The following is a 26,254-nucleotide window of genomic DNA, read 5'->3' on the forward strand; positions in this document are numbered from 1 at the left end:
CCTTGACCAGGAATTGAATCCTCAACTTTTTTGTGTACAGGATGATGCTCTAGCCAACTGAGCCACCCGTCTAGGGATTATTTTTTAAAATATATTTTTATTGATTTCAGAGAGGAAGGGAGAGGGAGAGAGAGAGAGAAACATCAATGATGAGAGAGAATCATTGATAGGCTGCCTCCTGCATGTCCTGTGCCCCCTCTCCCCCCACCCCCCACTGGATATCGATCCTGCAACCATGCATGTGCCCTGACCAGGAATCAAACTGTGACCTCCTGGCTCATAGGTCAATGCTTAACCACTTAGCCACACCGGCCAGACTATTTTCCAATGATTTTTTATGGAATTTTCTTTTCATTCCTCCCTCCCTCCTTACCTCCCTTCCTTGGGGCATCTCTGTCTCTCTCTGCCTCTGTCGCCCTGTGTGTCTGTCTGTGTCTAGCCACACACGTCTCCTTGCTGTTCCTGACACCTGCCAGGCATGCTCCTGCCTGAGTGTCTTTTTAAAAATATATATACATTTTATTAATTTTAGAGAGGAAGGGAGAGGGTGAGTGAGAGAGATAGAAACATCAGTGATGAGAGTGAATCATTGATTGGCTGCCTCCTGCACGCCCCCCACTGGGGATCGAGCCTGCAGCCCAGACATATGCCCTTGACCAGAATCCAACCCAGGACCCTTCAGTCTGTAGGCCAATGCTCTATCCACTGAGCCAAACCAGCTAGGGCTGCCTGAGGGTCTTTGCATTGGCACTTCTGCTGAAATCCACCCCTGAGATTTGGTTAAATCCCCTACATCTTTCAAGGTGTTGCTCTAATGTCAACTTTCAATGAGACCTGCCCTGATTTAGGGCCCTGTCCTACCCCACCCCGACATCTCCTGTATTTTTTAATTTGTTGTACTCTTTTTTCCCCCCCATAGCACTCATTACCTTCTGACCTAATATATAGAAATGTTCTTATTTATTATGCTCATCATGCTCATTATGCTTGCCTCCCTATAATATAACCTCCACAAAGCAAAGGATCTATTTGGTATTCAGTGATGTGCCCCAAGCTCCTAGAAGAATGCCAAATTGGCCAAGTAAATGAGTGGAAAATTAGAGAGCAACATAAGCTTTGCTGATTCCATATGGCAGATGGAAGAAGTGATTACCCCTCCCATTCCTCAGAAAACAACTTGAAATATCCCATTAGATATTTCTGTCTTCCAAAGGGTCTTCTCTATACCCTGCCCCTCAGGGAGGCTCAGCCAACTTTTTATTTATGTTTCCCTCCTGGCAGTGCCAAGAACGCTGGCTCCCTCCTCTCTCTCCCCTTGGGGATCCTCACTCTTTTTATACACAGAACTTTCTGATATCCCTATGCACACCTACCCAAACATATTAATGTTTAACAAAATGAGGGACCATCTAGTTGATATGACTTAGAAAGTAGGGTGAAGAGCAAGTTTGCTTTACTTGAGCATAACTTTGGGTTTTTACTCTGCTCTGTCACATCTTATCTTTCACCCAATGACTTTATCAATCTACTAGAGGCCCGGTGCACAAAATTCATACACTGGTGTGTGTGTGGGGGTGTCCCTCAGCCCAGCCTGAACCCTCTCCAATCTGGGACTCCTCGGGGAATGTCCGACTTCTGATTTAGGCCCGATCCCTGTGGGACTCACAATCCGGGACTGCTGGCTCCCAACCGCTAGCCTGCCTGCCTGATTGCCCCTAACCACTTCTTCCTGCCAGCCTAATCACCCCCTAACCACGCCCCTTCCAGCCTGATTGATGCTTAACTGCTCCCCTGCCAGCCTGATCACCTCCAGCTGCCCTCCCCTGCCAGCCTGGTTGCCCCCAACTGCCCTCCCCTGCCGGCCTAGTCGCCCCTAACTGCCCTCCCCTGCTGGCCATCTTGTGGCTGTGAGCACCACCATCTTTGAGGGTGTGGCAGTCAATTAGCATATTCTCTCCTTATTGGCTGTGGTCGCTGCTGTCTTTGTGATGGTGTGAGGGTCAATTAGCATATTCCCTCTTTATTCAATAGGATTATGTCCAAAAATACAGTGCTCTCCACAGGAGGAATTCTTCTAATGGCTGCTGAAAGATTACACTCATTCTCTTTCTCTAGTTAAATAGCCTTGTAAAAGGCAGAAGCAATATGGTTGGCAGTAACTTAATTTCAAGCACCATGTTCAATGAAGGACTGACAAGCTCTTAGTACAGGCTCAGGTGATGATGCTCTGTGACAGGTCAGCTTTCTCTTCAGAGGTAGAATTGAATGGGAGCTTCAGACTTTAAATAAGGCTCCAAGACAGGATGAATGAGGACACTACACAGAGACTGGTGAGTAATTTCTGAAAAATACTCTTTGCCAATATACTAGTAAATGCTGCCTATAATACACAGGCAGAGAGAACTGAGAGGGCTGGAAATAGTTGCAGAACATCTACAAGTCATTTCAGGCTATGGCAGTTACTTCAGCGGTCCGTTACCAGAGACAAGAATAGTGAAAAGAGCTGATCATCTTCACGGGTATATATTCTTCAGCATGCATGGAGTTCAAGTTCAGGTGATTTATAATTGACCTCATCTTCTGGACAGGTAAACTAACATCTTAGGCAGTGCACCTCTGTATACTGAAATCTTTGCATTAATGTTATTTAAATGTCATATGTGTAGATAGAAGTCAACGTTGGTGTGATGTATCTTTAGTTGGTAAAAGTATCTTTATCAGATGATGATGAGTAGAGTACATGCTACATGAAGGTGGGGAAATTATTTTTGTTTTCTTTACTGCTGTATTTCTAGGTGCTAGAATAATGCCTAGCACGTGGTAGGTAGTAAATATTTGTTTAACGAATGAATGAATCTTCCTTTGGCCAATCTGCCATTTATTTAAAGCCCAGTATGTACCTCTTAGAATTATAGATGATGTTAGTGAAAATGGTCCCAAGATTGTGTAGCATGACTTTGCCTCGGGAATCTCTTTGTCACCTAAAGGGCTAAGCCTCAATAAAGGCTGTTGGAAGATGATTGTTATAAAACAGTAAAATTTATGGTTGAAAATCTCTACAGAAACCCAGAGCTGACATGGAATGTCATCGCATCTGGTGCAGTCCACCCAAAGGACAGACATTTATCATTTGTTTAGAAAGAAAAATAAAGGCAAGTTTGAACTTTTACCCAACGCTGGTGGCCTTGAACTGACCACAGCTGTTTCTGTACCAAAGACAAGGACTGGGGATAGTGTGGAGGACTGAGCACAGACCTCACTCTTCTGGGTGGTCTTCACCTTCTCCTGGCTGCATGGCTCTGGGCAATTGCTGTCTTAACCACATGACACTCTAGCTCCTGTATTTGTAAACTACCACTTCTCCCAAGGAAGATGTGATAGAATGTCTACCTGTCTACCTTAAGGGGCTGTTTGGAAATTCCAGATAAGGTGTTTTTGAAGTACTTGGCTTAGTTGAACAGTTTCACACAAATAAAAGTAGACATTCTGAGTACAAGTGAAGGAGAAATCAAACAGAACCTATCCAACAGTTATTCTAATTGTACAAAAATAACATTGATTAATGAAACTATGAACTTCTAAAGAAAGAATAAAGAAACAATTGACAATGTCCTAAAGCCGAGGGCAGCCACACCTCCCACTGAGGAACCACACAGAAGAAGTCAGTTTGTGCAGAATCATCCAAGACACCACGGGATGGCGATAATCAAAACAATGCAAGCAATGCTATGCTTTAAATTCGATCCAGATTTGATATAACCGTACACCAGAAATAGCTTTACTGCAGTAACATATATAGGGTCTTAAAGATGAAGTCTAGATATTTACTGCTGAGCTCTCAGCTGCATTTCCGAGGAATCATCAGCACCATAAGGTAGGGAATGCAATACTTCTGAGGCATTGCGGTTGCTGAAATGCAGACAGATGGAATTCGTGCACTCTCTAGTCTAACACAGAAACAGCCTCACAATAGGATCAACACTTATTCCTTGAACATTTTCTCTTAAGCCTGGAGAGAGGATATTGTCTAGACCGGCTAGTACAATCTAAGCGTTTTTCACTTTATATCTGGTTTCCTTTCCACCCTTTAGGAGTCTGTACCTGTAGTAACAGGTACAGTCCTGTGCTGCCCCCTCTAAGGCTATGCAAAATATAAACGCCTTTCATATTTTGGCAGGTGAAGTCCGTAGCTCTAATTTGTATTGATATGGAAATCCTGGGGTTTAACGGGAAACCAGACTTTTGTTGTTGATATGGTGAGGATTGCACGTGATAGCATCATAGAAACTTGCCAAATCAACTAGTATTTAATGGCCAGCAAATCGAAATTCTGATTTCTGTGACGGCATTGGGAACTAATCCATGAATAGCACTTTGTCTTTGCCTTGTGCCAGTGTATTGTGCCCCATTGAGATGGAGGTGACTCTCCCTGGCTAATGTGAATGAAGGAGCCCTCGGGTGCCGCCCCTCTGTTGGGGCCAGGAACACGGGAGCTCTGACAGACTTGGGCCTCAGGCCTGAAGCGTTCAGAGTCTGCACTTTTCTGAATTTCAGTTTCTGAGTAAGAAATGTTGCATGTTTCCTGGTTCCCTTTAGCTGGTCAACAAGATTCATTTCATCAAGGAATATGTGGTTTAGGGAGCGGTGACAGTGAGGGAGGAAGACAAAGAGAGACAGAAGTTTTCAAGGGTTGTATTTATCTACTAGTACTCTGAATCGAGAACTCATGAAAAAAGTTGGTGGTTTTTGTTGGTTTTTTAAGTTCACAAAGGAAGACATGGTCATTAGAAGAACATTTGTAAAATGCAATGGATTTGTGTAATACGATGAAGAAGGTAAAAATTACGTTTAATCCTAATACCAGATATATAATCACAGTGACCTTTGATTTACTTCTTTTTAGGCCAAATTATATTATGCTTTTTTTTTTTTTGACCATATGGTGTTTTTCTACTACTTATTACCTTGAATTGTGCTCCAGGACATTATTTTTGACAATATACGTTTCAATGACTGTAATGGTATTCCTTCTTAGGGAGGTACCAAAATTTGTTTCCTCAATTATAAACCATGATGGCATGAATATCCCTGAAAAGAAAAACTTGTATTTATTCATAATAATTTCCTTTGTATAAAATTCAAGAAATAAAATTGTTGGGTCAAAGGTTATGTGCATGTAAAAGGCATTTGATACACATTACCAAATACTTAAGTGTGTTTTAACACTCACTGTGTGGAGCTGATTTATTCTCTTATTAAAATATGTTCTAAGCTTTTATCTTACATTTATTGTCTTAGTAATTTTGAAACAATGGATTATTTGTTGAATTTTCAGAAGAAAATGAGCACCACAGTGCTAAAAAGCAAATAATACCAAAGTACAACTACGTTAAGGGAAAGAAAAGAATGAAAATATGATTCGCTAATGCTATTTTACGTTCTTTATGCCAAGAACAGACTTGGAGGTTTTTAACTGGCATTTTTATTAAGGCGAGTAAATATATTTTAAATACAGGGGCCTGGAGTCCGTGCCTGTGTTGAGCACACTGCAGGTGACTATTTTGCTGTACCTTTCTCTGTGCAACATTGAATAGTGTTTTAGAAGCTAGAGGGGGTTTTGTTTTTTGTCTTTTTTTCTAATAATCACCCGTATGTGGTTTATTATTGAAAGCTTTTAAAAAGTATTTGTTCAATAAATAGCCCTCCAGTTTGAAATAATTTTCAGTTATTAAGAAAAATACTCCCATTTGGTATTGTCCCTACAGAGGTTGAACAATCGATGGGGCCGCTCTCTTGAGCTCCACACATGCCGCCCAGGGGCCCGATTTCTTTTGTATTATCTCCAAGTCGTGTCACAGGGAAGCGTCTGTAGGGCCAGAGGAAAAATTGATGACCATGAAACGGCGGGGATTTAGAAACAAATCTGTTGAACAGCAAGGGAAGTGTTTCTTGTTCTTTATTTGCTTCTCTTATTTTTAAAAGGAAAAAAAAACAACAAAAAAAACCCAAAGCATTATTCTGACGTTGTTTTTCTTCCCTTTTCAGCGTTCTGTGGAGGGGGCGAGAGCTTTCTGTGCGCCAGTGGGATCTGCATCCCCCGGAAACTGCAGTGCAACGGCTACAACGACTGCGACGACTGGAGCGACGAGGCTCATTGCAGTATGTGTCTGGCCGCGGGGCCGCGGGGCGCGGGCGGGGAGGACAGGGATGCTCTGCGGGCGCCTGGAGACCAGCCGCCCCACTGCCCCGTCCTGACAACCGGCCTATGCTGGATGCTCGGAGGAGTTTGCCTTCCGCTGGGGCAGCACTGTGTTTGCACACCTTTCGCAGGCCTGTAGGAACTCAGCAGCTCTGTGCGCCTGGCACAGATCGGGGGTGGAAGTGTGTTTGCATAAAGTGTCTTAAAATGAGGAGAAGGCTTGTCGTTTATTTTGCTTGGGTGAGGATTTTTGTTTTTGTTGTTAAAGCTTTAAGGGTATAAAGGTCAACTTTTTTTTTAAAGGACATTTTAATAGGAACATTTTTCGCCCTCATGATTCTTCACATTCATGACACAGCAGGTGCCTCGCCTCCTGTTGGTTTACGCTTCCTCTAAGCCTGAAGGTGGTCAGTGGCATTAACTGTTTGAGATCCATAGCTCGGTGGGTTCAGCCTTCAACACCCGCCCTTAACTTACCATCGATTCGATTAGTCTTCAGGGGATTGGTCGGCGGTTTGCCCAGTATTGCATTAATGTGCTTGGGCTGCCACACAGAATTCCACGGACTTCATGGCTATTACAGCAGGAAGCTGTTTCTCACTGTCTGGAGGCTGGGAAGTCCAAGATCAAGGCCCAGCAGGGTTCGGTGTCTGGCGAGAGTTCTCTTCCCGGCCTGTAGGCGGCTGCTGTCCTCTTGTGTGCTCACCTGGCCTCCTTAGAGGGAGAGAGGGAGAGAGGGCAAGCGAGAGGGGGATATGGAGAAGAAGGAAGTAAAAGAGGGAGAAGGGGAAGGGGAAGGGGAAGGGGAAGGGGAAAGAGAGAGAGAGAGAGAGAGAGAGAGAGAGAGAGAGAGAGAGGTGTTGGGGGGTGCTCTGGTATCTTATCCTCTACTTACAAGGGTACCACCCTATTGGATTAGTGCCCCACTCTTAGGACTTCATTCAACCTGCATGACCTCCTCACAGGCCTTCTCTCCAAATAGGGTCATGTTGGGGGCTAGGCCTTCGATATGTGCACATTGGGAGATCAGACATTCAGTCCATGACAAACGCATATTCAGATTGCAAGTCATTTTACACTTCTGCAATAGATAAAAAGGAAAAATTAGCCTCAAGAATACAATGTAGGATCTGCATCTAAAACAGAACCATATGCTATTGTGTTCTAATTGCTTTTTAATGGTTACATGAGCAGCAATCATTACTATGAGAAAAGCTGTGTTTTACTCCTCGTAGAAGTTGCCAACCCTTTGTAAGTGCTCGCAATGATTGACCACAGTTGAGATTCCTCTGGTCTATGTGTCAAGTAGACCAACTTTTCTTCCATCTGAAGGGTTAGGATGCTTATTTGTCATAACTTTTGAAAGGCCATATATCATGGTAACATTTCAGATCAGTGTTTCCCAAACTGGTGTTCCACATTGCCTGAGTCTTGAAAAATGTTTGAGAGAAAAAAATAAGTTTGAGAAGTTCTGTCTATCAGATTTACTTCTAAGATATTTACAATTCATATTTTTGCCTTAAAGGTTCTAAGAAATCCTGCAAGTCAAAAAAAAAAAAAAGACATTCATTTTGCTTAACTTGGTATTTCCTCAAAATTACATGTTTAGAGATACCCTAAGCTTAATTTATATATTTATTTATTCACTCATTCACTGATGTATTTTGCAGAATATCTAGCTAGCATCCTGTGGAACTTCAGTTATGCCACCCATATTTTCGGAAATGTTTTCACTGAGACATTTGTTTTTATAATTTGGAATTCCCTCTTCAGGAAAACCTATGGCAGATGATTTTATATAAAAAACATTTTTGTAGGATGTACGTTTGCATTAGGGAATGCTGCTGTGGACTACAAGAAAATGTTGTGCAAATTACCCACAATAGGGAATTTAAATAGAATTATATCCAATTTATGGGAATGCTGCTCTCTCTCAGTTGTGGCCCATGTGATGGTATTAAAATTTCCCATGTGCCTCTCCCCCCAGGGGTGGCCCGACACGGGCTTCCTCATTATGTTCCTCTGTTGCGCTGAGCATGGCACTTTACACAGTGAGAGCTTTCTGCTGCCTTTGTTGAAACTGAATTTGAAGGAGTACATTTTCCTAGCCAGTGCCCGACAGAGATGGTATTCCTATTCTGGAAGGTATTTAGCAATGTCTTCGGGGCTGAACTTTTCCTTAAAGAAGATACGGCTTTCCTTAGACACACTTCCAAACCGATCTGGTCGGGTCCGTTGTGGACATGCATTCCTCAGAATCCTTGTCTGTGAAGATGCGTCGGCAGACATTGAAATCTTTGCAGGCAATTGTCTCTGACCTCACAAGGTCACCTGCTTCTGTGGAATCTCAGCACGTGTGCTTGGAGAGGGTGCCACCCTCCCGCTGTCCCCACCCTGCAGTGAAGGACCTGCAGCAATCAGAGCATGAAGGTAGCCCACAGATAAGACACTTTTGGGGAGGTGGAGGAGGGGGGGACGTTGTGATGGGCCTTCCCAATGAGGAGCAGGAGGAGGAGCCTGGTGCTCGGCTTCTGGCAAATAGGGGAAGAAGAGGAGGAGGAGGAGGAGGAGGAGGAGGAGGAGGAGGAGGAGGAGGAGAAAAGGGAGGGGGAGGGGGAGGGGGAGGGGAAGGCCTTGAAAGAAAGGAAGGGAAGGTGTATTTTATTTGTGAATTCCCCAATCAACTGTGCTGGAAGCATGTACCTCCATGATTTGACTTAATTTTCAGCAAAGAAGGTATTCTCATCCCCTTCTGTTCAGATGCCAAGCTGAGGCTTAAGGCAATGAAAACATTTGCCAGTGGTTCCAAGTGCTAGGTTTGAACCCAGTCTCGAATGGGGCCAAGTTGAATGCTGTTTGCTCCTGTGCTGCCTTTGACTTGCCCTTGTCCATAAAAGACTGGGCGAGTGGTTTTATTCTGATCATTGCTATGGCAAATGTCTATTTTGGATGCTCTGTTGTGCTTGGGAGATGACTGCCTATTACAGGTATCGGGACTGCTTCCTGGCTTTCTCCCCTAACTAATTTTGCTGTGTTTATCAGTCTCATCCTAAGTATTTGTAGAACGAACAGATTTCCAACCACCTGGAACAATTTAATGATGTAGCATAACGAATTTTGAAAATTATGAAAAGTTTTCTTTTAAAAGTTTCTAGCTCTACGACCTTAGGCAGGCGACTTCTCTAGCCCTGGTTTTCTTTGTCATCCAGATGGGTTGACAGTGGCATTTCCACATGTAGAAACTCTAATTCAGGTGGTTTTCCAAATGATGTTTCCCAATCATCACAAGTGACTGCATTTACGATATTCTTTTTTACTGAGATAGGGATGCAAGTAAATATGAGAAATATTTCCATCAAAATAATACAAATATTTCATTCTCCACTGAAGGAAGAAGCTTCCTTCTGGAAAATTCACGTCTGTTTAGTGGCAATTTGGTTATGCTGAATCAATCCAACTATTGCATATCCTTGAATTCCTGCTGTGTGTGAAGCATATTCTAGATGCCTAGGAAGTATAATGACTCTTAAGACATGGTTTCTTTCTTCGCGAGGCTTTTAATCTAACCAGGGAAATGGCACAGAAGCATAGAGATCACTGGATGTGGTATTTTAGAACAATGTAATAGAAGAGATGTCACAAAGCAAAAGAAGAGTGCTGTAAACAGAAAGGGAGGTCCTGTAAATTGGGAAGAGAGGAAGGTTACTGGGAGTTTGGTTGGTATGAAAGAGCTGATGAAATAGATGGCTTTGGATTGAGGTGATCTTCAGATACCATGGAATAGTGGTTCTCCATTGGGGACAATTTTGTCTTCTAGGGGACATTTTTATAATATATGGAGACGGATTTGATGCTCACAACCGTGGGGGTTGGGAGCAATGCTATTGGCATTTAGTGAGTTGAGGTCAAGGATGCTGCTACATTGCATTGGGTAGCCCCTCCCACAACAAAGAATTACGCAGTTCAAATTGTCAACAGTACTGCAATTCAGAAACCCTTCAGCAGTTCTCAACCTGTGGGTCGTGAACAATGAAAATACATCCTGCATATCAGATATTTACATTACGATTCATAACAGTAGCAAAATTAGAGTTATGAAGTAGCAACGAAAATAATTTTATGGTTGGGGGTCACCACAACATGAGGAACTGTATTAAAGGGTTGCGGCATTAGGAAGGTTGAGAACCAAAGATAGAAGTCAGTAGTCAAAAGAACCCCAGGTAGACTAGAAGCCTCGATTCACCTCATAGCCCTGCTATTAGTGAGCTGGGCAACTGTGGGCAAACCATTTAACCTCTCTGGTCATCTGAAATTGAGGGGATTTGGAGGGAGAAATTGAGCATCCATACTGGAATTGAAATGAGGCAACATATTAATGCTTACAGACTCATAGAGACTGAGCAAATTGAGTGAAATCCTTGATAAAAGGTTTTCTGTTCCTTCTTTTTCTCCCTTAATCTCACAATCATTTTAAGAGACAAAAGTTAATAGTGTGAGGTGCCAAACTGAAATAAATATTAACATGCAAGAACTTCAGAAGTAACATTTTGTATCAAGCTCTCATTAAGAAAAATGATCTGTATGTAGAAAAACATCTACCTCAGGTCATGCAAAATTATGCTTGTATTGAGCAAGAAAATCACAGCAAGTAGCTTTTGAACATTTTCATTCGTTGGCCCCAAACTGCGCTGACATTTCTTTTCAGTGCAAATAAACATTTACTCCACTAAAAGGAGGCACTGTGATCTTTGCTATTTGCTGTGTATTTCTGGCTGTGCAGTGCCTCCGGTTCAGGTTTTGTGTGTTTACTAGTCACACAGACCTTAGGGAAATAACAAGTTGTTTTCCAAATGTAGCTAATTTTGTATCTAACCTCTGAGTATGGCTTCTAACCAAGTAAGCCATAACAGTGGAAAGTTGAATCTGTACCCGTGTGTGTAAATAATAAGGAATTGTTTTCTTTAATGCTTGAGTCATCCATGAAATAATTTAATACATGACAGCATTAATTTAAAAATATCTCAAATGAGGTCTTAGTGTGAATTACTGGGGATCCTAGAATAGGTTTCACAGAGGACACATGAATTTTGGTGTGTTAATCAGATTCTGTAAGGAGTGTTTGATGCCCCAGTCCTGCAATCAAAAGAAGTGAGGTGTACCGCTTAAAAAAAAAAAAACCCACCTAACTCATATGGTTTAAAATATGCCACCCCTCCACCGCACCACCACTTTCAGGGAATGCGAGTACTTTCGCATTAATGGTCCAATTGAGAATCCTTGACGTTACGTATTCTAGCATACTGCTTCAAAACTTCCCACAAGAGTAATTTAGGTGAAAACAAAACAAAACTGTAAAAAGACCTTTTACAACTTTTCAAGGAAATGCATGTATCTTGATGCACAGATTTCCCAACTCTGCTTGGTGGGCAAGAACACAAAGGTCAGAATCTTTTTCAGACTCAGCTAGCTCATGTGCAATAGTCCCAGGCAGCGATTGCGTGCAGAGTGGGGAGTTAGCGCCCTCTGCTGAATGGGAGGAAATAGTACAGCTCTCCAGGTGAAACTAGAACCTCTTTGTAGTTCTTATATTTTTCCTTATGATGGTTACTCTCATTTGAAAATTATTCAGCCTGGGGGAAATGAAAATGAATATTTACAATTTCTGCATGTATATACGTGTGAGCAATGTGTTCACATGTATGTGTGTTTGTGTACACAAAACACCTTCTTAATGAGGGTGCTGAACAGATGATTTCTAAGGCCCATTTTGTTTCTAAAATGATGTTATTCTAAAGTATTTACGTAACTTATTTTAAAAGGATAGAGCCCAATTGTATGAGATAAGGCTTCTGCCTCAGGAGAAATGATCAGCTGGAATTCAGGGGGCTGTACTACTGACTACTAGATTCTTGGTCTTCATCAGCTAAGTAGACTGACCCTCAAATGTACCCTTATTTCTCTCCTCTTCCATGTTCTTGTTATTCCCTCTACCTGAAACATAGTGAAGTTTTAATGCCATCCACACTTCTGTCCATCTCCCATGCTCTCTCTCCAGACTTAAGGATCTATTTTTGTACTTACTTCACTTCAAATAAGAGGAAAGATAATACACTTAAGAAATCTACTTTCTAGCCAATGCAGGCATTTTTATTATTTTGTATTAATTTAAAACAGTTTTGCAGTTTGATTGAGGTATAATTTACAAACCATAAATGTATCCCATTGATTGTTAGTAAATTTATGGTTGTGCAACCATCACCACAATCCACTTCTAGAACTTTTCCATCTCCCCCCAGACTTCCCTCCCACCTATTTGCAGTCAGTCTCCAGAGAAGCACTTCTACTTCTCCACCCACGGATCACCACGGCCCTGATCTCTGTCTCTATAAGTTTGCTTTTTATGGAAATTTTATAAGTGGATCACACAATCTGTAGTCTTCGTGTCTGGTTTCTTTCACTTGGCATAATGTTTTTGAGGTTCATCTATGCTGTCACATGTATCACTAGTTCAATACTTTTAATTCTAAATAGTATTCCATCATATGCATATACTACGTCTTATTTATACACTCACCATTGAGTGTTTGGATTGTTTCTAGTTTTTGGCTGTTATGAATAATGCTGTTATGGACAATGCACATACTAGTCTCTGTGTGGATATATGTTTCATTGCCCTTGAGTAGATTCTTAAGGGTAGAATTCATGAATCATATGGTAAAGTTATAGCTCACTTTATAAGAAGCTGCCAAACAGCTTTACATGGTGGCATTATAATTTTACATTCCCACCAGTGGTATATGAGTTTCAGTTTTTCAGAATCCTTGTCAATACTTGCTATTGTCTGTCTTTTTCATTATAGCCATTTTGGAGGTGTATAATGGTATCTTATTGTGGTTTTAATTTGCATTTCCTTAATAACTAATTATATTGAACACCTTTTCATGTGCCAATTTGCCATTTGTATGTCTCCTGTGATGACTTTCTATTCAAGCCTTTTGCTAATTTGTAATTGGGACTTATTATTATTGAGTGTAAGGGTTCCGTGTATACTTTATCAGATACATCATGTGCAAATATTTTTTCAGTATATAGCTTGTCTATCTTTTCATTTTCTTTTATTTTTTTAATAATATTTTATTGTTGACATTATTACTGATATCCCCTAATTTCCTTCTTTTTGTCCCTCTCCAACCAGACCCTGCCCCCACCTCCCTCTGGCCCTTACCACATTGTTGTCTGTGTCCATGGGCTATGCATATGTGTTCTTTGGCTATTCTCTTCATTCTCTTAATAGCATTTTAATTTTAATTCTTTGTTTTACTTTTGAATAATTTTTATTAGAAAGAACTTCCATTTAAATAATGTAATAGTTGTGTAAAATACATTTTTAAGAGAATACTGTCTTGTTTTTATAAAATTGATGCATGCTCAAAAATTCAAACAATACAGAACTTAATAATATTTTTTTAGAAGTACAAATATTTTTAACTTTGTGAGGTCCATTTATTAATTTTTCTTTCATGGCCTATGCTTTTGTTGGCATATCTAAGAATTCTTTGTCTAACCCAAGGTCAAAGAACAAAGTCCCCCCCCCACCCCATATTTTCTTCTAGAACAGTGATTCTCAACCTTCCTAATGCCATGACCCTTTAATACAGTTCCTCATGTTGTGGTGACCCCCAACCATAAAATTATTTTCGTTGCTACTTCATAACTGTAATTTTGTACTGTTATGAATCATAATGTAAATATCTGATATGCTATATGTGTTTCCCGATGGTCGCGACCCACAGGTTGAGAACCGCTGTTCTAGAAGCTTCATAATTTTGGCGCTTACACTTAAGTCTATGATCCATTTTGAGATAATTTGTGTGTATAATTTGAGGTAAAGGTCAGAGTTCAGTTTTGTACACTTAAAATCTAATTATTCTATTACCATCTGTCAAAGAGTATTCTTTTCCCATTGAATTTTCTTGACATCTTACACACATTATTTTATTAATCTCTATTAACTAATGATCTTATCCCAGTTTCATAGGTCAGTTCACAGACTCATAGATGTTTAGCTAATACACTCAAATTCCCATGGCTAGTAGATGGCAGAACTTGGATATGAGTTCTGTTTTGCCCAAAAACAAGACATATCTTCTTATTAAAATTTCCTCACATGTTGTTCATTCCAACATTAAACTATATGCTTCCTGAAGCTGCATACCACTCATTCTTATCTTGCTGCCATACTCTAGGACAGTACCTGCTTATTTAAGGGTCATCTTATGAAACACTCCATTGACTTGCAGTGGTTCTCAACCTTCTGGCCCTTTAAATACAATTCCTCATGTTGTGATCCAACCATAAAATTATTTTCATTGCTACTTCATAACTGTAAGTTGCTACTGTTATGAATCATAATGTAAATATCTGACATGCAGGATGGTCTTAGGCGACCCCTATGAAAGGGTCGTTCGACTGCCAAAGGGGTTGCGACCCACAGGTTGAGAACCGCTGACTTAAGGGATCATGTTTGTATGAAAGTGAGTAATGACTCTATAATCTAAATAAGTTTTTCTCTCCATTGTGTTTATGCTTATCATGGACAAAACTAGACTTTCATTGCAAAGGAAACATTTTTAGGAAATAGCTACTTACCCTCTACTAAAGTCATTGCTTCTGTATGAATATGAACTTCATGAGGAATTATGATGGATTGAGAATATCATTTCTCATATTTGATTATAAAGGAGCTTTCAGGGGATATAAAGTAAAAGTCTCAAGGTCCTAGTCCTGGTTCTGCAGTAGCTTGTTATGTGACCGTGAGCAAGTCATTGGATCTCTCTGCACCAGTCTCCTCACCTGTATAGCAGTAGGTGTGGACCAGGCTGTCACTATGGTTTCCCTCCTGCTGATATGCTTTTGTTACATAGAGCACCACTATAGCATCACCTTCTGTTCAGATGGTACCTGAGTGGTTTCTCTTATTTGCAGATTGCAGCGAGAATCTGTTCCACTGTCACACGGGCAAGTGTCTTAATTACAGCCTTGTGTGTGATGGATATGATGACTGTGGGGACCTGAGTGATGAACAAAACTGTGGTAAGTAGCATTGTCTTCCTAAGGTTCTCATTAAAAATCTCAGAAATTTATCACCAAGAACATGTAGCTTGTTGTTGTTTAATATGATTATGAGCAGGTTAAATTATAAAATGTTTGGTTTCTTAATTTTAGAAAGGGGAGGTTTTTTTCCAATTACCAGTCTCAATTATGTCTTATGTATAAACTAGAGGCCTAGTGCACAAAATTTGTGCACTAGGGGGGGTGGTCCCCTCAGCCCAGACTGCACCCTCTCCAATCCAGGGCCCCTCGGGGGATGTCCAACTGCCTGTTTAGGTTTGATCCCCGGGATTGGAGCAGTCAGATATCCCTCTCACAATCCTGGACCGCTGGCTCCTAGTTGCTCACCTGCCTGCCTGCCTGGTCGCCCATAACTGCACCATCCCCCCTGCCAGCCTGATCGCCTCTCACTGCCTCTGCGTGCCAGCCTGATTGCCCCCAACTGCCTCCCCTGCCGGCCTGGTCACCCCTAACTGCCCCCCCCCCCCCGCCCTGCTGGCCTGGTTGCCTCCAACTGCACTCCCTGCCAGCCTGGTCGCCCCACACAGCCTGCTGTTCAGTTGTTTGGTCGTCCCTCACTCACCCCCTGCTGGCCTGGTCATAGGCAGCCATCTTGTGACCAGATCCAACCAATAAAGCTTGCATATTACCATTATTATTATTATTATTATTATTCTCATATAAGATGTAATACCTCTTAAATACAGTCATACTGAGGAAATGCTTCAGAAGTGGAGTGGAAAGGCCACTACCGGCTGTTAATATGTTAATATTATTTTCTCCTTAAAAGTGTTCTGTTTCTTTGTGGTTCTTCCGGTGGCTCATGTTTAGATCTTGAGCTCTTGAGCAAAATTTTGCAGAAAGATATAGTATTTGTCTCTTGAGCCTCCTTATTTTTTAAAAATATAGCTTTATTGATTTTTAGAGAGGGAGGAATGGGGGGAGAGAGAGAGAGAGAGAGAGAGAGAGAGAGAGAGAGAGAGATCAATTGGCTGCCTCCTGCATGCCCACTTCTGTAGTAGTGACATGTAGGATTAAAATGGCACATTTATTTTATGTACAAAAACTTATCTTTTAAAGAATGAACCTAGCTTTTAAAGGGTCTTATTCAATTTTGAGTGTCATTTCTTCAATTAAAACCAGCAAAATTTCTCTTGCTTATTTACCTTTTTGGCCTTGTGATTAACTTCAGAATGTTTAGGTAACATACTATTGAATGACATAGGAACTTTGTAATGTGAACAAAGGGGAAGCTTGGATGACGAAGGGCACTGGGCAAATGGCGTGAGATAGTACTGAGCACTGGAGAATATTGGGAGGAATGTTGGGAAAGGCTCCGGAGGATGATGGAAGAGTGCCTCAGCGTGCGTGTGTCTGAAAACACGCACTCTTTTATCTCTACCTTGTGAAATCCAAATCACAGTTGTGTTTATATGAGCCAGCGTAAAATCACGTGTTTCTCATCAGGAAAGAAAACAGTGACAAAACAATAAACAATGACATAAATAGCTGTGGGTCCTGAGAAAGCTGGACAGGCTTTCATCTGAAAAACAGACACTTGGGTCATAGTGACGGTGCCTAGGAGCCCACAGGCTTGGGTGGGAGGTGATAGGAACGTTGCTGGAGGTGTTAGGGCAATTGGAATAGACGCTGCTCAGTTGGAACCATGAGCCAGAGGGGCTAAGTGCCCGTCATGCTGGTTCCCTGCATCGCGTGGACTTTCCCTCCTCCAGACTGCAGCCCCACGAAGGAGCACCGCTGTGGAGATGGGCGCTGCATTGCGAAGGAGTGGGTGTGCGACGGCGACCATGACTGCCTGGATAAGTCTGACGAGGTCAACTGCTGTGAGTGCCCTAGGATTTTGTTTGCTTATTTGTCCATGTCTCGCTTGTGTAGACCAACACACTCCAGTTTCACCATCTAAACAGCCTTCCAAGGGAAAGATCCTTGTACCTTGGTCCTTGCCTAGAAAGATAATAATTGAATGGTGTGAGGACAATGACAATGTAGTTAATGCCCTTGACCTCCACACGTTTCCCCCAAGAACATCAAGCTTTATTGGCTGGATCTGGCTGAGCAGATGGCTGTTTTCTTTCTCTCTTTGCTCCTGCGTCCCCTTCCTGCACCCGTGACTTTTCCAAGGGGCTGCTCTCCCCAGAGGCTGGGGGACTTTTCTATTGCAAATGACACATGAGTGGTTGAGCCTCCTTGCAGGAGCCTCCAGACATGCTCTCAGGCACATTCTGTAGGAGAACATGGAGAGAATTGCCAGGGAGAAGAGAGCATTAGATGTTCATAGACTCACACAGAGGGTGTGAAAACAGTTGGAGCTTTACTGCCTGTCGTATTCTGGGTGAGTGAACAGTCTCCAGGTAGCTGTTACGCTATCTAGATAATAAAATCAAGTATGGCTGCTAATTCCTTTTTTCCTTTAGAAACTGCACTATACTCAGTAGAGACTAAGAGAATGATTGAATAGAAGCAGTTAGGTGTTAAAAGCAAGTAATTTGACTTGAAAGAGTTAATATGATGCATTTAATGCCTGGTTGAATGCATTAAACTTTTTATTTCATCTTTTGCTGTCCAATACAAATAGAAAAAAATGTTGGTATATAGGATAGTGAATATGTAAGTTGCCTATCATTTGAGGCAACAATAGAAATGCAGGGTGCATGGTTTTTATTTTGACATAAGAAAAGGCATATAAATTATCAAATGCAATGCTGGACTTCCCCCTTCCCTGAATTGAAAATGAGCTGCGATATCCCCAAGTCCTGTCTTAGTGGAACACAGCGGCCCAGAGCAGACTGTACCTCGGCTGATCCCGGGAAAGCAAGGACATGACGCTCATGTACCACGATTCTGGTGCTGAGCCTCGATTCAAGAACAGGAAGTTTTAATGTTCAACAGTAGCTCGGTGAAGGCTGAGGTCATATAAAACATGGTTTCTGATGCTCTAAAACAGTGGTTCTCAACCTTCCTAACGCCGCGACCCTTTAATACAGTTCCTCACGTTGTGGTGACCCCCAATTTCATTGTTACAAATTGAACATAATTAAAGCATAGTGATTAATCACAAAAACAATATGTAATTATATATGGTTTTCCAATGGTCTTAGGCGACCCCTGTGAAAGGGTCGTTCAACCCCCAAAAGAGTCGCGACCCACAGGTTGAGAACCCTGCTCTAAAAAGTGACAGTGATAGAATTTAGACAACGTCTAGGAACCAGATGATTAATGGCCACTATACCATCCATTTCAAATGCCAGCTGTCCCAAGCAAGTTTTGAAATAATGTGTTTATTGTATGCGAGGTGTCTGCATGCACTTTCGTATGTTTTCTTTCATTGTCTGAAGTGACAGGCTGGGCTAGGACTCAGAAACCTGCCTGCACATTTCCGCCCGCCCTATCAGTCATGTGACTGTGAGACTAAGCTTTCTAAGCTCAGTTTCCTATTCTAAACCAGGTCAATAACATCTCCCTTGCAAGCCTGTTGTGGGGATTTGAGATTAAACAGAATGCCCCTAACAAAGCTGTTGCCACAGAGTAAACTTTTAATAAGTTGTGCCTTTTGTCATAGTAGCATCACTACCACCATCATTAATACTACTTCCCATCGTGAGGCTATCAAATAAAGTAAATCTGCAGTGAGTGCTATTAATAAGGCACGAGAGATTCCAGAAAGAAACCATTCCATCTCAAAAAAAACTCGGCCTTGTTGTTTCTAAATTAGTGATGCATTCACTCCTTGATACATAACACTCACATAGTCACAACACTCCATCTCCTGGCGATGCCAGGAAAACAAGAGCCGTTTCTAGGACCCGCAGACTGCGAGAAGGGCTAGTCAGCCATGTGACTCTTGTTCTGGCTTCCCCCAGCCTGCGGCAGCCAGGGCCTGGTGGAGTGCCGGAGCGGCCAGTGCATCCCCAGCACTTTCCGATGCGATGGGGACGAGGACTGCAAGGATGGCAGTGATGAGAGGAACTGCAGCTACAGTAAGTGTGTGCCCTGCCCCTGAAGCGTGCCTTAATGGTGGGCCTTCCCCTGGGAGAGGAACTGCAGCTACAGTAAGTGTGTGCCCTGCCCCTGAAGCGTGCATTAACGCTGGGCCTTCCCCTAGGAGAGGAGCAAAGGGCTGGAAGTTATGGATGCAGAAATAGGATTCTCACATGAAGAATTCCAGATGCCTACTGCTGTGGCCCTCACAGCCCCGTCAGCCAGAAAACACCCCGTTGAGGATTTCCTCAAGCAACTCACACTGAACTATCATTCGTAAGGGTGAAGGGTAGAGGTTAAACACTTACCCAGCACGGGGAGAGTCTATTAACTGTTTGATGGGGAAAGGCATCGCTGTGATAAAGAGTTCAGTATATGGTATTCGATTAAATTAGATTCCAATTAGTAGGCACTGGCTTCTGAAATTAAATGTAATAGCTTCATAGATTCACATGCCCAGAGAAGCAGTGCCGGGGTCCAACCCCAGCAGGTCCAGGGGTTCCCAAAGGCGTAGACGGAGTCGGCGAAGAAGGAATGACACGGAGACAGCGTTCAGTTGATCAGCAGCCTAGCCAGGATCTCCAGCCAAGTTCTGGTCTCGATCTCCGGAGAGGTTCTGCTGGTTCTCCAGCCAGGTTCTGTAGCCATGTTCTCTCGCTAGGTTCTCCAGCCAGGTTCTGTCTGAGATCTCCAGCCAGGTTCGATCACCAGGTTCTAGTCAGGTTCTCTTGCCATATTTCTGTAGTCAGGTTCAGTCCAGGATCTTTTGCCATGTTCTCTCCAGCGAAGTCCTTCTGTCTCTAGAGAACGTTCTGTGTAGGTTCTGTGCCTAGGTTCTGTCTCTCTTGATCCTGTCTTCTAAGTCCTGTCTCCTAAGTTCTGTGTGTTGCTGTCTTGTTACATCTGTATTTATACCAGTTGATTCAATCCTATCAATCTCTATTACAAAGGTTAGGGCATTTCTTATCTCCATTCCAGGGAGTAAAGATTATGTAGCTTAAGCATGATTGTTCATAGTTAAAGTGATTAATTACCCGCCTGGCACTTAGTTGAGGGGTTTTATTCCCTCCCTAACTTCAGGGGAAAATCCCTACCCGGGGATTCAACCTTTCTCGGAGAGGTGACCTTGGTTAAAACACAGCGCCAAGAAGGTGAGCAAACATATTAAGAACTGTATGCCATATATGCCAGGTCCCTTGAAACAGCAAGGATGGACCGGCTCCCGACAAAGCAGTTTAATGCCTCACATTACCAGGCAATACACTTAAACACACTTAAAGTATTACAGATAGTAGTACGTATGTCTCCTTCCCCCCCCGCTATTGACCTTCCCCTGGCCTCCCCTATCCCCTGGCACATGCCCCCCCCCCAGTGTCTTGTGTCCATTGGTTATGCTTATATGCATGCATACAAGTCCTTCAGTTGATCCCTTACCTAGCCCCTGCCCCAACACTCCCCAGCCTTCCCATTGTAATTTGACAGTCTGTTCAATGATTCTCTGCCTCTGTATCTATCTTTTTGTTCATCAGGTTATAATGTTCTTTATTATCCATAAATGAGTGAGATCATGTGGTGTTTTTCTTTCACTTCCTGGCTTATTTCACTTAGCATAATGCTCTCCAGTTCCATCCATGCTGCTGCAAATGGTAAGAATTCCTTCTTTTTTTGTAACAGCGTAGTATTCCATTGTGTAGATGGTCCATAGTTTTCTAATCCACTCATTTGTTGATGGGCACTTAGGTTGTTTCCAAATCTTGGCTATTGTAAATTGTGCTGCTATGAACATAGGGGTGCATATATCCTTTCTGATTGGTATTTCTGTTTTCTTGGGATATATTCCTAGAAGTGGTATTACTGGGTCAAATGGCAGTTCCATTTGTAAATTTTTGAGGAAACGCCATACTGTTTTCCACAATGGCTGCACCAGTCTGCATTCCCACCAGCATTGCAGGAGGGTTCCTTTTTCTCCGCATCCTCGCCAGCACTTGTCATTTGTTGATTTCTTGATGATAGCCATTCTGACAGGTGTGAGATGGTACCTCACTGTTGTTTTGATTTGCATCTTTTGGATGATTAGTGACTTTGATCATGTTTTCATGTGTCTCTTGGCTTTTTGAGTGTCCTCTTTTGAAAAGGGTCTATTTAGGTCCTTTGCCCATTTTTTGATTGGATTGTTTATTTTCTTTTTGTTAAGTTGTATGAGTTCTCTGTAAATGTTGGATATTAAACCCTTATTGGATCTAACATTGACAAATATGTTCTCTCATGCAGTGGGCTTTCTTGTTGTTTTGTTGATGGTTTCTTTTGCTGTGCAGAAGCTTTTTATTTTGATGTAATCCCATTTGTTTATTTTCTCCTTAGTCTCTCTTGCCCTAGGATCTGTGTCTGTAAAGATATTGCTACGACATATGTCTCCAATTTTGCTGCCTGTGGAGTCTTGAGGATTTTTATTGTTTCCCATCTTACATTCAAGTCCTTTAGCCATTTTGAGTTTGTTTTTGTGTAGGGTGTAAGTTGGTGATCTAGTTTCATTTTTTTTGCATGTATCTGACCAAATTTCCCAGCACCATTTATTAAAGAGGCTGTTTTGACTCCATTGTATGCTCTTGCCTCCTTTGTCAAATATTAATTGAATGTAATGTCTTGGGTCAATTTCTGGGTCCTCTAATCTGTTCCATTGGTCTATATGTCTGTTCCTGTGCCAGTACCAGGCAGTTTCGAGAACCATGGCTTGGTAATATAGTTTGATGTCTGGTATTGTGATCCCTCCAACTTTGTTCTTCTTTCTCAGGATAGCTGTGGCTATTTGGGGTCTTTTTTTATTTCAGATGAATTTTTGGAGATTTTGTTCTAGATCTTTGAAATATGCCATTGGTTTTTTAATAGGTATTGCATTGAATTTATAGATTGCTTAAGGCAGTATGGACATTTTAATGATGTTGATTCTACCAACCCATGAACATGGTATGTTCTTCCATTTGTTTATGTCTTCCTCTATTCCTTTTTTCAATGTCCTGTAATTTTCCGAGTACAGGTCTTTTATGTCCTTGGTTAAGTTTATTGCTAGGTATCTTATTTTTTTGTGTGTATGTGTGCAATGGTAAATGGGATTGTTTTTTTCATTTCTCTTTCTGTGAGCTCATTATTGGTATATAAAAAGGCCATAGATTTCTGGGTGTTAATTTTGTATCCTGCTACATTGTCGAATTCATTTATTAGGTCTAGTAGTTTTTTGATGGAGTCTTTGGAGTTTTCTATGTATAATATGATGTCATCTGCAAATAAGGACAGTTTTACTTCTTCTTTTCCAATTTGGATGCCTTTTATTTTTTCTTCTTGTCTGATCACTATGGCTAGTACTTCTAGTACTATGTTGAACAGGAGTGGTGAAAGTGGGCATCCTTGTCTTGTTCCTGTTCTTAGGGGAAATGGATTTAGTTTTGCCCATTGAGTATGATGTTGGCTGTAGGTTTGTCATATAGGGCTTTTATTATGTTGAGGTATGATCCCTCTATTCCCACTTTGCTGAGAGTTTTATCAAGAAAGGGTGTTGGATTTTGTCAAATACTTTTTCTTCATCGTTTGATATGATTATGTGATTTTTGTCTCTCAGTTTGTTTATGTGATGTATCACATTTATTGATTTGTGGATATTGAACCATCCTTGCATCCCTGGAATAAATCCCACTTGGTCATGGTGTATGATCTTTCTAATGTATTGCTGAATCCGATTTGCTAGGATTTTGTTGAAGATTTTAGCATCTATGTTCATCAAGGATATTGGCCTATAGTTCTCTTTTTTTTGTGGTGTCTTTATCTGGTTTTGGGATTAGGGTAATGCTGGATTCATAGAAAGAGCCTGGAAGTGTGCCTTCCTCTTGAACTTTTCGGAATAGTCTGAGGAGGATAGGTTTTAGTTCTTCTTTGAATGCTTGGTAGAACTCCCCTGTAAAGCCATCTAGACCAGGGCTTTTGTTTGCTGGAAGATTTTTGATAGCTATTTCAATTTCTTTGGTAGTTATTGACCTATTAAGGTTTTTTTACTCTTCTTGGTTGAGTTTTGGGAGCTTGTATTTTTCTAAGAATATGTCCATTTCATCTAGGTTGTCCATTTTGTTGGAATAGAGTTGTTCATAGTATTTTTTTCATAATCGTTTGTATTTCTGTGGGATTGGTTGTTATTTCACCTCTTTCATTTCTGACTTTGTTTATTTGGGTCCTCTTTCTTTGCTTCTTGGTGAGCCTGGCTAGAGGTTCATCAATCTTGTTTATCCTTTCAAAGAACCAGCTCTTGGTTTTGTTGATCTTTTTTGTTGTTTTATTGGTCTCTATGTCGTTTATCTCCGCTCTGATCTTTCTTTCCTTCCTTCTGCTTACGCTGGGCTTTTCTTGTTGCTCTCTTTCTAACTCTTTGAGTTGTAGGGTTAGATAATTTATTACCATTGTTTCTTGTTTTTTGAGGTAGGCCTGTAGAGCTATGAAATTTCCTCTCAAGACTGCTTTCACTGTGTCCCAATGTGTTTTCATTGTTGTTTTTGCCATGATGCTGTTTATTCTTCTTTGATCTCTCTGGTAACCCAGTCATTGTTTAATAGCATGCTATTTAGTCTCCATGAGTTTGATTTTTTTGGATTGTTTTTATTGTAGTTGATTTCTAGTTTTATCCCATTGTGATCTGAGATGGTGCTTGATATGATTTCTATCTTCTTGAATTTGGAGAGACTTTGCCTGTGACCCAATATATGGTCTATCTTTGAAAATGACCCATGTGCACTTGAGAAGAATGTATATTCTGTAGCTTTGGGGTGAAATGTTCTGAAGATGTCAATTAATTCCATCTGATTAGTGCATCATTTAGGATTGATGTTTCTTTGCTGGTTTTTGTTTAGAGTATTTGTCCAATAGTGATAATGGGTTATTAAAGTCCTCTACTATGACTGTATTACTATCAATCTCTCCCCTGATATCCTCCAGAAGTTTTTTATATATTTGGGTGCTCCTGTATTGGGTGCGTATATGTTTACCAGAGTTATATTTTCTTGTTGAATTGTTCCCTTTAGTATTATGAAGTGACCTTCCTTATCTCTTGTTATGGCCTTCACTTTGAGATCTAATTTGTCAGATATAAGTATTGCTACCCCAGCTTTTTTCTCATTTCCAGTCTCCTGAAAAATCTTTTTCCATCCCTTCACGATCAGTCTGTGTGAGTCCTTTTTTTCTGAGGTGGGTTTCCTGTAGACAGCAGATATATGGGTCATGTTTCCTTATCCACTCAGCTACCCTATGTCTTTTGATTGGGGCATTTAATCCATTTACATTTGAAGTTATTATTGATAGGTACTTGTTTGTCACCATTTTTATTCTTTACCCCTGTGTTCCTTCTTCGTTTCCTATTTCTTCTTTTTACAGCAGACCCTTTAGCATTTCTTGCATTCCTGGTTTGGTGGTAATAAACCCCCTTAGTCATTTTTTGTCTGTGAAGCTCCTGATTTCACCCTCAATTTTGATTGATATCCTTGCTGGGTACAGTATTCTTGGATTCAGACCCTTCCTTTGCATGACTTTGTATATTTCATTCCATTCCTTCTTGCTTGACGTGTTTCTGTTGAGAAATCAGTTGCTAGTCTGATGGGGGATCCTTTGTAGGTAACTTTCTGTCTCTCTCTGGCCACTTTTAAGATACTTACTTTGTCATTGGTGTTTGCCAATTTAATTATAATGTGCCTTGGTGTAGGTCTTTTGGGGTTCATTTTGTTTGAGACTCTGAGAGCTTCTTGGATTTGTGTGAGTTTTTTCTTCCTTATATCAGGGAATGTTTTGTCATTATTTTTTCAAACATGTTTTCTATTCCTTGCTCAGTTTCCTCTCCTTCTGGTACCCCTAGTATGTGGATGTTGTTTCGTTTCCTGTTGTCCCAAAGTTCCCTTAGGCTCTCCTGTTTTTTAAACTTTTTTTTTCCTAGATGCTTCTCTGCTTGGGTATTTTTTCCTACCTTGTCTTCTAGCTCACTAATGTGGTCCTCTGCTTCTTCTCGTCTACTGTTGATGCTTTCTATTGGGTTCTTTATAACAGTGATGTCATTTTTCATTTCTTTTTGGTTCTTCTTCATTTCCTCTTGTTCTTACACATATTGTTGAATTTGTCTTCCATTCTTTTCAGCCACCTTATGACCATTTCTCTGAATTCTTTCTCTGACATATTGCTTGCCTCCTTTTTGTTTACTTCCTTTTCTGGTGATGCCTCCTTATCTTTCATTTGCGGGCTGGCGGGCTGTTTCTTTGTCTGCCCATGCTCTCTCTTCTCTGGGTGTCTGATTATTTGGCTCTCTCTCTCCGTCCAGCACTGCGCGTAATTCTCCAAATGTCTCTTCTGCACATCCTTTTCCCCCTGGCACTAAGCAGCTGGCACACTGGTAAAATCCGAGGCTGCTTTTTTGAGCCCAGTCCAGCTATGGGCTGATTTTTAGAGTTCCCTTCTTCCAGCAGCCCTTCAGATTCCCTTCCACCCTTGCGGATCACGCTGACCCCAACAGCCGCGGACTTTGTGGGGTGCAGACTTCCCCTGTGTGCGTTTCTCTCTCCAACCTGGATTGCAGAGCTCACCTTTCCCTAGGCGAAATCTGACCTTTCCATGAAGAGGAGCAGGGCTTGTCTCAGTCCATGTATTCATGCTGCTTGAGATCCAGTGATCCTGGGTTCGTATCTGGTCCCTGGGTGCCGTGATTGCCAGGTCCCAGGATGTATATGCTTCCAATAACAGCCACTCTCCCCTTCAAGATGGTGTGGTCTCCATGGCAGAGCCAGCTGCTCTGGGAGAAATTTCCTTAAACACACTTTAAAAGGAGTCTGATCTCCATCTGTGAAACTCAAAGAGAAAACATAAATCGAATGAATTGGTTTTTCAAATGTGACCATTTTTGTCAGAAAAGGAGGTTTCATGCTGATC

The 26,254-nt window shown here is 41.5% G+C and overlaps 1 protein-coding gene across 1 annotated transcript in view; it reads left to right on the plus strand.

The window, feature by feature from the left end:
- Positions 1-26,254, plus strand: part of CORIN (corin, serine peptidase) — a 217,925-nt gene that overhangs the window by 130,017 nt on the left and 61,654 nt on the right. The window contains exons 6-9 of the mRNA XM_059671920.1: positions 6,046-6,159; positions 15,185-15,292; positions 17,044-17,154; positions 19,192-19,308. Of these exons, the coding sequence (XP_059527903.1) occupies positions 6,046-6,159; positions 15,185-15,292; positions 17,044-17,154; positions 19,192-19,308 (450 nt within the window). The remainder of the gene's footprint in view (positions 1-6,045; positions 6,160-15,184; positions 15,293-17,043; positions 17,155-19,191; positions 19,309-26,254) is intronic.

This window comes from Myotis daubentonii, chromosome 1, assembly GCF_963259705.1.
Source record: "Myotis daubentonii chromosome 1, mMyoDau2.1, whole genome shotgun sequence".
Taxonomy (NCBI): Eukaryota; Metazoa; Chordata; class Mammalia; order Chiroptera; family Vespertilionidae; genus Myotis; species Myotis daubentonii.